Source organism: Maniola jurtina, chromosome 8, assembly GCF_905333055.1.
Source record: "Maniola jurtina chromosome 8, ilManJurt1.1, whole genome shotgun sequence".
In the NCBI taxonomy this organism is placed as follows: domain Eukaryota; kingdom Metazoa; phylum Arthropoda; class Insecta; order Lepidoptera; family Nymphalidae; genus Maniola; species Maniola jurtina.
This window is the reverse complement of record NC_060036.1, coordinates 11,127,388-11,139,704: the sequence shown is the minus strand read 5'-3', so window position 1 is coordinate 11,139,704 and position 12,317 is coordinate 11,127,388. Positions and strand designations below refer to the sequence as shown.

General features: G+C 37.3%; 1 protein-coding gene across 9 annotated transcripts in view; it reads right to left on the bottom strand.

The window, feature by feature from the left end:
* Positions 1 to 1,548: 1,548 nt before the first annotated feature.
* LOC123867430 overlaps positions 1,549 to 12,317 on the bottom strand; it is a 159,486-nt gene continuing 148,717 nt past the window's right edge. For 4 of the 9 annotated variants that reach the window (XM_045909443.1, XM_045909444.1, XM_045909445.1 and 1 more), the window contains exons 18-22: positions 11,512 to 11,538; positions 8,985 to 9,116; positions 7,801 to 7,920; positions 7,012 to 7,067; positions 1,549 to 4,828 (exon numbers count right to left, since the gene is read on the bottom strand). In XM_045909443.1, coding sequence (XP_045765399.1) covers positions 4,183 to 4,828; positions 7,012 to 7,067; positions 7,801 to 7,920; positions 8,985 to 9,116; positions 11,512 to 11,538 — 981 coding nt within the window. In that variant the 3' untranslated portion in view covers positions 1,549 to 4,182. The other 5 variants (XM_045909450.1, XM_045909451.1, XM_045909452.1 and 2 more) reach the window with 5 other exon arrangements.

Sequence of the window (12,317 nt, the reverse complement as noted above, 5' to 3'; positions counted from 1 at the left end):
TATGCCTGCCTTATCGCGCCTTGTCCAAGGTTCAAGATCGAGAGTGGACATCAACAAGATGTCATGATAGAAACTTACGTCCTCTCGCTACATCATCGGGGTAAAATGTACTCATTGAGAAAGGTATAAGTAATCAAGAACGATTTACCCACTGTGCCTGTAATAAATAAGTGCAGCTGTACCTAAATACCAGATATTCGTTCCTCCTTTGGTATAAAAGAAAGGAAAGCGTAAATAGGTAGCCTATTTACGCCTTTTCTTTCTTTTATTTATGCTATTTACTTAAATAATATTCTTTGACTTCTATTCCAATTTTGTCTATAGAAATTTATACCTATTAATCTGTAGGGTATCACCATCAAAATCCACGGAAAATCAAACATGAGATAAACAAACGAAAACATTAATTTTGATTTTCATAAATACTCTTATCGTAGAAATATGTGCCTAAGGTATATAAAAAAGTTTTAAACTTGTTATAATTAATGACTTTCATTTAAAACAAAATGCGGAAAAGTACATAATATTAACAATTTCATTTGATAGGTATCTAATAAGTGAAGCAGGTCAACACAAAGAGATAAAACGAGAAGTACCTACCTAAATTGTTTAAGTAGGTTCCTGACGTTTGCATAATACTTAAATTGTAGATTATGTAATTTACGTTCGAAAAACTTAGTCCACAGCAGAAATAAGACTTTATTAATATTGTACCTACGTGAAATATGTACCTACAGGTATGATAATATGGTCAATTGCCAATTGGTCAACTCCTCAGGACTCTAGACTGACTGACTTGACTTTTTCGATGTTGCCATGGGTAGTCGTAGGTCATCTTTTTAACCGACTTCCAAAAAAGGAGGAGGTTCTCAATTCGTCGGAATCTTTTTTATCAATTTAGCTTAATCAGAGTTTAGCTTTTGAGTAGGTAGGAAGCGGCGATAGTCTAGTGGTTTTAAGATGTCATACGGTACGTCGGGTTTTGATCCCGGGCACACACCTCTAACTTTTCGGAGTTATGTGCATTTTAAGCAATTATATATCGCTTTTTTTTAACTATGAAGGAAAACATCGTGAGGAATCAGGAAACCTGCATGCCTGAGAGTTCTCCATAATGTTCTCTAAGGAGTGTGAAGTCTGTCCATCCACACGAAGCCAGCATGGTGGACTATGGTCAAACTCTTCTCTTTCTCACAGAAGACCCGTGCTCAGTAGTATGCCGGCGATGGGTTGATGGATTTAATTTATTAATGGAGTTCTTACTTAAATGATACAATGGAAAGCTGTTTTAGGATGAGTTGAAAAATATAGATCCCTGCGGGGATACATACATATTTTTCAACCTATTCAAAAACCTAACTAGCTCATCATAGTCATAGTAGCTAACCGATTAGTTTAACTGTTGAACTAGTAAGACTTTTTTTCCAGTAGATCAAAATCATGTAAATCAATTTTAAGAGTTCTACTACTGGTATAAAATAGTTGAACTCAGGTAGTTGCCGTGTAGGAGAACCTTAATAAATGTTTTTAATAAAATAAAAAACGATGTCAAAATTAAAGTTATTTATTGAAACAAATATCGATTTTTAAATTAATAATTATTATATTTTGTTACTAAAGCTAGTGGGCTTTGACTTATATAACTAATAGAGGAGCGATATAACGCAATGAACCGACATAAGTAGCTTAAGTACACAATTGTATGCGTATGTATGACGATATAGTATGATAACACTAGGTATCAATATAGGATGTTATGCTTTCGCATTTCGCTGGGTTACGACCTGCCAGAGCTCTTGTAACACTGGTTTTCTCTATTTACATGAGAATGTCTAGCCGATGCTGAAACCTTGCTATTGAACGCTTTACACGAGTCATCCCGTATTTGATGTTTTCTATTTAGTACTTAGGACAGAGTGAGGAAATCATTCCGTCTCTTTCCAAAACTTATAATGATAACTGTATGCCTCGAAGTTCAATGCTGGTTAATCATCACCAGCTATTCTTCAATCACAATTAATTAGTACTTATTTCTTTATATAAATAGCCAACGAGAAAGCGGGTTACCTGATGTTAAGTGATTACCGCCGCCTTTTGCAGCACCAGAGAAACCGCCAATAATACATTGACGGCTTTTCAGTATAAGTTTATTGTGAAATTGTTGACTTTAATATTGGCATGTTTTTACAATGTTGCCTATGTAAATTAGGTATAGGAACAATGTTATTCTTAAACTTAAAACTGAAAATAGTACATTTGATATTGAAATAAAAATACAAAACTCAAACGAAATCTTAAATCTTAATTCAACCCATTACAATCACAAATATAATTTATGTAATTAGTAGCAAATTCCTTATCATAATTTAGGCATGTCTACTTCAATTGTTACAAGAGATCCGGTCAGTGATAAAGTTAACATTAAAGTTCAATTATGGAAGATTACAATTTCACTATATTCAAAACACTAAAATACATTTAACATTAAAATCCATTAGACAAATGCTTTCAAAATGACATTGGGGATATAAAAATGCCTTATAAGCGTGTAAGTTTGTACCTATTTGATACCTAACTATTTCTGTGTCTAAACTTTAAATGGGAAAAGGGATAAATTACAGATACTCTTTGAAACTATACAATTCATCAATAAATTCAAATGTATGGATGACAAAAATTAAAGTCAAGTACTTACAGCCACTCTTATCACATCTTACAGCATCATCTACTATTATGTCTACAATAGAAAATCTAAGATAACTTTTACCGCCAGTATACAAATTTGTAAATTAAACTCCACAAAAAATAGCTCCCGGTCGAGTTTATCCGCTAACTGTAATGTACAGCAGGGGTCAAATTGTAGATAGCTTATTGTATAAAAAAAAACAAAAAAAAAAGTTGCGCAAAGCAATCGGCTACGAAATGAAACAATAAACATTTCATGTCAATCATTCAAAATGGATATATTCAATTCTGAATATAGTAAATCTTAAATATATTAAGATTATAATTTGGCATCCAAAAGTAAAATCTTAATTTAAGCCTCGCGAGTGTTTAAATGCGAACAGGCAGTACAAGCGTCTGGTTGACTGTTATAGCATTCGACGATGGCACAGCTGTGTTTGACTCCCGGGAATCTAAAGTTAGACCCTCTATTATATTTTTACAATATTTCTTCAGGCTCAAAATGTTGAATTCCTAAAATGTTGAATCGTAAAACAAACACAAGATTCGGTTTGAGGAATTGATTCAGGGACGAACTTAACTTTGTCATCGGATATTCCTATCTCGTTTAGTTTTTCAGATAGCCCCCGTCACAAAAATGGTCTAAAACTGACAACTTTGATGACAAAGTCCTTGATTCTTTTTATGTTTAACATTCAACATTTTGCGGATTCAACATTTTGGGATTCAACATTTTGGGAATTGAAATTCAACATTTTGCGAATCTAACATTTTGGGATTCAACATTTTGCTACTCCGAAACTCAACATTTTGCAAATTCAAAATTATGAGAATTCAACATTTTAAGAATTTAACATTTTGAGCCTGAAGGACAATATTACAAATGTGAAAGTTTGGATGATTGGAATTTTTTTCCTCCTTCATGTCACCATGACTGAATCTACTTAATTGGCTGAGGAATTCAAATAGTTTATACCCTGAATTAACACACAATATTGTTGTTTAAGTCCTAATACCACGTAAGTCATTAGTAACATTACAGGAGAGGGAAAAAACTTTCTGTTTCAGAGGATATGATGTTTTTTTATTCTTTTTAAGAGTTTCTATTGTTTGTGTCCGTATGGTCGAATCGATGCGTCTCGATTCTCTAGCAAATGGCTACAAGGCGTTAAAATCGCCAAAATATTGATTATCGTGTTGATAGATCTCGACTACTTTTTGTATCGGAAACCCGAAAAGTCTCCACGCGGACGAAGTCGCGTGCATCATCTAGCATTGATTTATTAATCGTGAAATCGAAATTAGGAACTAAATCTTGTCATGAGAATACTCAGTCGTCTACTACGATCCCGAGAATCTTACACAAGTTTACAAAACATCACAGTTATCTCACCGAATTCACCGTGGTTCGTTTCGTTACTCATCTTATACATACTGGTGATCATTATACATATTAGCTGGCAATGCTGTCAATCACGTTGAAGTCGATGTGTGAATTTAAATTGCGCTTGCTCTGACCTGTTTTGGGGGAACTAGTTTTTGTTCGATGGACCTCCGAGGAATGCCGCTCACCTTTTTGGGCGAACAACCATTATAGTTTATCGACGAGGGAAGGGACTTGTAGCCCCCGTCGGAACTGTAATCCGTGTCCGTCGACTGACCGTTCAAACTTGGACTGTGTCTGTTGCCGTTCACGCTTTCCTTGCTACTTATCCTCCCGTTGTACAAGTCGCCGTACGATGTATGATGTTTGATCGAAGATTCTTCTATTACGGCAGTTTTGGCTAGCAATGGCTCAGTTGACAGATAGTGCTGGTTGTGGAAGTTCTCTATGGATCGGGATCGGCCCGAGTAGAGGTTCTTCCTTTCAGACTTCTCGCCTACTGAAGAATCGCGTTTGATGTATCTCCTGGTTTCTGTGTTGGTGGCTAAGGCTTGAAGGTATTTGGATCCGACTCGACTATTTGACTTAAGTTGAACCGAGTCCGTTCTTTTGTCAGTCTGTCTGTTGTCGTCGTTGGTCACACCGTTCACTTTCCTCGCACCGCACTGACATTTCACGGTCCCGTTGGTGACAGGCTTCTTTGTCTTTTGTGCTTCACTATACGACGGCAGCTTTCTCCCACTAGCTTGTTCATTCCAACTGTGCGAACAAAAGAAAATTGATTAGAATATTATTTTGTCGCTTATGATTTCTAAGTACAGGCTCAAAGATTTACATACAAATCTCTGAACCCGTGTAACTTTGAAATTCCATATTTTTAGGGATTTTAAGACATTTATATCTAGCATGTATTTACAAAATTTCATTGAGTTTTTTTGATTTGTACGTTTGTACGAAGAGCGCTGAGGAAAACTTCTCTTAATATTTTCTAAATACAAATATATCTGTTTCATGTTTTAGTTTTATGTTTTACTTGCGGTGTCTATATTAATGTTCTCACCTTTACGTTCTGGTGTGGCAGCGTGTAACACACATATTATCTCATAATCAAGGAATGTCACAGATTAGTTTCAAATTGTCAGTAACATAAAACCACACTACTACGGACAAATCACAATACACAACAAGTACAAACATCCTAGCTTAACGGTCAGTAGGAGGCATGTATTAGACTGAAGAAAGTGAGTGGGTATAATATCTGTTGTTTGTTATGTAGGTACCTAGCATAATAATAAGAAATATTTTTTTTTACCTTATATCGGAATATTATAATACATATTTTTAATAATTTTAATAAATATTTTATGTAACTATTGCACTAATTGACAATTCGTTCATGTTATAAAAAGCGTATCGCAAAGTCTGTAAAATATTTTAGCACAAAATATTCTTTTTTGCATTGTAATATGAATATTGAATATAATATAAAAATATAAATATGTATTGACTATTGATATTATTAGTGTATCAAAATCATGAGGCCGCTTTATAATTTTTGTAAAGCTTTCTTTATGACTAATTGAAAATTCGATGGACACCACCGATTCAAAGAAATCTCAATAGATATTTTATAGTATGGTTACCTAACTAAAATGTTATAAGGCAAAGGTTAGGCCCGAACATTCAAAGACACTCAATTAAAGACACATTCATGCTTTTTTAACAAATCACTTAGGTAATGTGAGGTAACTGTGACAGTATTCGTCCATGTCTATGTCAGCAATAAGAACGTCTTCAGAGCTTTTGTACAAAAGATGCAGCAAGCACAGTACATTGATTGAGCACAACAGGCAAAGAGCGAGCAAGCAGTCGATCCACGCTACCTGATCCGACGGACGAACCCGCGAACCACCCAAGTGAAAACTGCTCCCATCAAAATCCAAACATTTTCAATTTATCAAATCCAAATCGAATCGAAAGCAGCATGTGAGGGAATTAGAATAGTATGATTACAAAAATGACTGAAGGAGAAACGGTGCGGGTAGAATTCAAATTATAACTTATGATTTAATGAATTGAAAAAAATTAAATTAGATCTATTCAATGGAAATATCAACACCCCACTTTTGACCCCAAGGTTAGCGACAGAACATAATTATTATGAAAAAATAACTAAAGGAATATATTAAGAGGTAGAGACGACATTTTTGACTACATATGTGTTTTTGATAATAACGACGTGGTGTATGAAATAAGTTCAAATGAAAATACCAGTAAAATATGGTGTTAAAGTAAGAGTGATTCTGCACATAGAAGTGGGTGTGAATGTCATTTTCTTATTCATGTAATCTCTGAAAGCGATAATCCATTTTGAACTTCGTGAATAATTCGCTAGAGTTTGGATTTTAGACATCGAATATTTTGCTATCGAAGTGCATTTTTCCTTGCATTTCGATAAACAATATGAGGGGGTATACGTTATGTAAATTACGACAAATGATGTGTGCAACATGTGTAATAATGATTTCAGTGATTGTAGCGAAGCGAAGTATAACCTAAAACAAATACATAAATCGTAGAAACTATAAAAGGGAAATAGCTACCTAAGTATATTATCAGCACTTCAAAAAAGATGACTTGAATTCAGTGGTAGTGTTACTTAACAACTTAAATCATATTTTACATTTATAAAGATCCATTAACTGCACGTTGATGTTATCTTTTTTAAAGTGCTTTCGGACATAAAATGGATAAATCAATTATATCATCTAAAATAGAAAATAGGGCTAAAATAGATAAAGGTACATCATACGAGAGAGATGGAATGAGAGGATAAATAGATGCTACTTATGGGTATAGCATGTTAATTATATAGCAAATGACACAAAAATATCGGGAACTTATGATAAATAGATAAATTATAATAATTTTGAACAGGTTACCTCACTAATCCGGAATTTTCAGAACTCGTTAGTGTGGTGCCGATCGGCGGCCGCAACTGAAATATTAAAATAAATTCACATAAAGCCTCATAAGATAAAATTGATTAATATTTTATAAAGAGAAAAACAAAATCGCTTCAAAAGGGAAGATATAGGTTTGGGTTTGTAAGTGGATCAATCAATCAGCCTATTCGCGTCCACTGCTGGACATAGGCCTTCCTGGGAGCGCACCACCACACACAGTGCTCTGCCTTCCACATCCACCCACTGCCTTCTTAAGGTCGCTAACCTGGTGGGTCCCACATTGCGCTTGCTGGTACGTGTTCTCCATCCCAGAACACGTCTGCCCCAGCGGTCGTGTCGGTTCTGCGACAGACAAAACCTGCCCACTGTTACTAACTCGTTGAGCTATGTCAGTCTTTTTTGTTTTCCTACGGATTTCCTCATTACGAATATTGTCACTCAGTGAGACACACAACAAGCCCGTTCCATAGTACGCTAAGTGACTGAACTTTTGGACATGGCCAACTGTCAGTGTCCACGTTTCAGCACAATTAGTTATCACAGATAGGGGACACTCGTTAGACTTTCGTCTTTAGGCTTTGATTCTCCTACGAATTTCGTATATAGAATATAACGTAACGGTTGTAAGTCGATACACTTACCCTATTCCTATTCTGCTTGGTAACGTTGCCACTTCAGCTTGCTAATTCGTTGAGCTAGTGGGTCACTTGTTTTCCTACGGACTTCCTCGTTCAGATACGTAGCGGTCGTAAGTGGGTCACTTACCCTATCAGTCTGCGTGGCGACGTTGCAGGTGTCATCGTTGCGCGGCTCGTGGCTCTCCGCCATGCGTAGCATCTGCTGCTGCAGCACCCGCACCAGCCGATCGCGCTCTTCCAGTTGACCCTGGAATCGATACAATGTGACAGTAGTGTTACTTGTTATAACAACAAATTACATGATTTTTTTGGAAATTGTCATAATAAAGCCAACCTGCGGCATACAGGTTGGTAGATATTCATCAACAATAAGCTGAATAGTATAATACTGCACCGCACCGCACATAATAATATAATAGACCATACATAGCACAGTGCGCAGGTTAATGCTAACGATATCAGTTTTTCAGCAAACTGCGCAAGACACGTGCGTATACAGTGCACACTCGTAAACGTAACTTTCACCTAGATACTCGTGGGAAAAGCCATGACGCGGACTTGCACCTAGTGCAAGGGAACCCAACTTTACGGTCCCGAGCAGGCGCTGGTTTCAAGATGCTGGAGCGGCTACCCTCCACCGGAAAAGGCAGCGCAGAGACTGTTCATTAGTCCCCTTTCTTACCCATTAAAACCAGTTTATTGCCACTCTCATTTTACCAATAATTTCTAACTATACGAATAATATTATTATTATTTATTAGGTTAGTTCCACTTGTGTCTGATGCTACCGCAAGGGTGTGGTGTTTAATTAAAGTTGATTGATGACAATCAATTAGCGTTTCAACTAAGCGACCTATAAACCTAGTCCACAATGACTAATTGTTCGTATCTGCTGCCAACATACATTTGGTTTGTGATCTGTATGGACCCAGAAGCTGTTCCATATCGAATTAATATGAAATAACGTCCAGCCGAAAATCGAAATTTAGAGCACAACCGATCCTCCGGTTGGACCCGTTTATGACTAGATATGCAAACATCCAGCATGGGGATGAGCCGTGAAGGCCGCCTTCTGTGATGCTCAAGATGGCGTTGGGATGCGTGGATTGATCAGACTTGACTAGATACTGTGGCGTGAGCTCACGTCCGAGTGAATTAGAAATTGGAAACCTCGTAAAGAGGTTGTAGATATTAATATGTAGGTACTGGCGTGCAAAATAGGATGCATTCTCGGTTGTGCTTTGGTCATCGAGATCGTTAAGGAAGTGTTTAGGGTGTCTTTTATCGGGGGTATCTTTATAATATATTTACCTGCAGGTAGACTATCTGTCGACGCATTTCGGCGCAGGCGTCGGGGTGCAGCGGCGAGGCGGGGGGGCGGCGCCCGTTGCCGCGCGCGGGGCTCTCCGCGCACGCCGCCAGCAACGGGTCGAGAGTTTCACTCTGCAATATAGAAGTACCCTCATTATATACTCACTTTAACCTCGGATCCAAACTCTCACGAACTTGGAGAGTCCTAGGAAGGATTTGCCCTGGATTTATTGAGTTGCCCGTGCCTCACTTCGACCAAACACCAGCTTAGAAGGTGAAGCAAGAGCAATAACCACACTCTCATACTCGCGTCGCGTCTTAGTGAGTAGGGAGAGTATTTTACACGTTTTTCCAAACAAGAGTAAGCACCTATTTACGAGTAAATACGTAGGTACCTAGTATCTAGGTACGTATAGCCATCATGATGTACAGAGAGAGCTGCAACGTTTTCGTTTAATTTGAACTAGAAACATAATAATGTTCGCGTTTTAGCTGGCTTGCGTGAAAACTCGAAGCGCGAGGATCTACATTGGCATTAAGGTCGTTTAAACAGAAATGCGTGAATGGACTCTTTCGCAGAACCGCTTGCGGCACTCAATTGGGTATTACTAGATGAATAAACGTAATACACCAATGGACTAACGGATACATTATATTATTACTATTATAATATGTTATACTAGCTGTGCCCGCGACTTCGTTCGCGTGGAATAGTGACTTTTCGCGCTTTATATAGCCACGGACGCTCAGGCGCGAGGCGCCGTGATTCTTTAAATTGACATAACTTTTTTATTTATGAACCGATTGACATGAAATAAACACTAAATCCTAAGTGAAGCTTACTACAATATATTAGTGAAAACCGTATCTAAATCGAATAAGCCGTTTCTGAGATTAGCGTGCACAAACACACAGACAAACAGACAAACAGACAAACAGACAAACAGACAAAAAAAAATTAATTACAATTTCGGGTTCGGCATCGATATAATAACAACCCCTGCTACTTTTTTTTTATATATTTCCATTGTACAGACACCACTTTTCTACAATTTTATTATATGTATAGATTATTCAATACCCGGCTGAGTTTGTTGAGGGCTCTTCTCAGACTTGGTCGCGTTTGGAACCCTAGTAGCTTTAGTTTAAGTAATTAATTATCACCACTTCTTACAAATCTAACAATTCTCCAGCAAAAGGTGTACACTAGTACCTACTTTGAATGAATGATTTTGAGTTTGAGTCTATACACTTATTTACACATAGATTCCAGCCCGTTGCCCACAAGGTAGTGTTACATATTGTAACTTTTTACAATATGAAAAGAGCAACTGCTGAGTTTCTTGCCGGCTTTTCTCAGTAGTATCTGCATTCCGAACCGCCAGTGGTCGTATGCTTCATCTAACTAATCTATAATGTCTCCTAGAACATTTTTTCTCCAAACATAAGAGTACAAATTGGAACACGAAAACCTCTTCTTTCATATCAGTAAAGAAAAAAGTTTGTTCCGTTTTTTTCCTTTGTTCTGGAAGCTTGTGTATTGTGGAGGGTGGTTAATAACACACACATTGCCGCCAAAGCCACTTGAACACGCGCATCTCTGCAAAAGTCACTGAACTTTTGATTTTTTCCTTTAGAATTTTTCTTAACTCGTTTGAACTTTGATCCTTCAACCTTCCTGACCATATTGTGAAGCAAAGAAAATACATACAGAACTGTTCGGTAGTAACGTATAGTTCGAGACAGTTCGACATGGCAATCGGGGTATAAGGGCGGGGGAGACGCCCCACACACTTGCATGTGACCCGCTCTATCACGCAAGTGGCTGTGCGCGTGTAAAAATTGATATGTACCTACCTAGTGTAGGCTACACCTTTTTTTTGTTGAAATGATTCATTTCAACAAAAAAAGGAGAGAGTGGAAGAAGAGAGAAAAAAGGAGGGAGGAAACAAAAATGCGGAGAGTGTGCACAGGAACTTTTCGATCCTGGCCCCCCCTTCACCATTTTACCACCGAACCGCAAGACGTCGGGCGAGTTTCCATATCATCTACACTCACGAAACGTTTTGCGTCATTATTCCCCATACGCATGGCTAAGGTTTGGAATACTCTTCCGCGATCTGTGTTTCCTAACAATTACAATCCGGGTATCTTTAAAACAAGAGTGAATAGGCACCTTCTAGGTGAACGCGTCCCATCTTAGACCACATCATCACTTTCCATCAGGTGTGATTGTGGTCAAGCGCTTGCCTATTAGTGAATAAAAAAAAATTGTTTTTAAAATTGGTCTTACAAAATTGTGCCGGGGGCCCTGAATTAAGTTTGCAAAACTTTGTATCTCAGGGTCCCCGCTCTTTAGATTTAGATTTTACTTAGTTAATTCATAAATCAATACACGTAAACAAATCTTTCCTCTTCATAAAGTTAGTTTAAATAGATTTAGATTTCAATAGCGTAAAGTTCAAGCATTAGCTAATAGTAATGTAAATAAAAGAGCCATACTCATCGTACTGAGTTGGTTACTTACACTCATCGAATGATGCTCCTCCCCGGGCTGCTTGCGTGCGGCAAACAAGGCAATGCAACGAAAACATAAACAGTTACAACACAAAACAAATGTGCAATATAAGCAAAAACAAATAGTAAACCAGCATTCACAGTTAAAAATAATAAACATAAGGCCGTGTTAATTAAATGCCATTCGCATAAAAAATTAAGTAAGTAAGTATACCTAGTCACACTTCACACTAATATTATAAAGGCGAAAGTTTATGTGTTTGTGTGTATATGCGTGTGTATGTTTGTAACTCCTTCACGCAAAAACTACTGGACGGATTTGGCTGTGAATGGAGATAATTAATATCCTGGATTAGCACATAGAGTACTTTTTATCCCGGAAAACCAAAGAGTTCCCACGGGATTGCGAAAAACCTAAATCCACGCGGACGAAGTCGCGGGCATCAGTTAGTTAAGTAATATTTTTGCGTCTGTTCCAGTTAAAATAATAAATGGATCGGCACCCATTTATCATCGAAATCGAACATAGGAAGAAATAATCTTCATTCATTGTCGAAATCGAATATAGGAAGGACGTCAGAAAAGCCAAGGAAGTTTGAACAATTAAATATTGAATACGATAAGAAACAGTTTTAAGAATGGGTTGCTGCTTTTATATAATCTTCATTAAGTCGATAGATTTACTGAGCCACAGAACAGGGAATAACAGGAGACAATACAATACAAATCATGAGCAGGGGCAAATTCAAATTTTACCAAGTAAGGTAGGTATTAAAAATAACGGTAGGTTAGTTTTGGTTAGGTACTAATTAATCT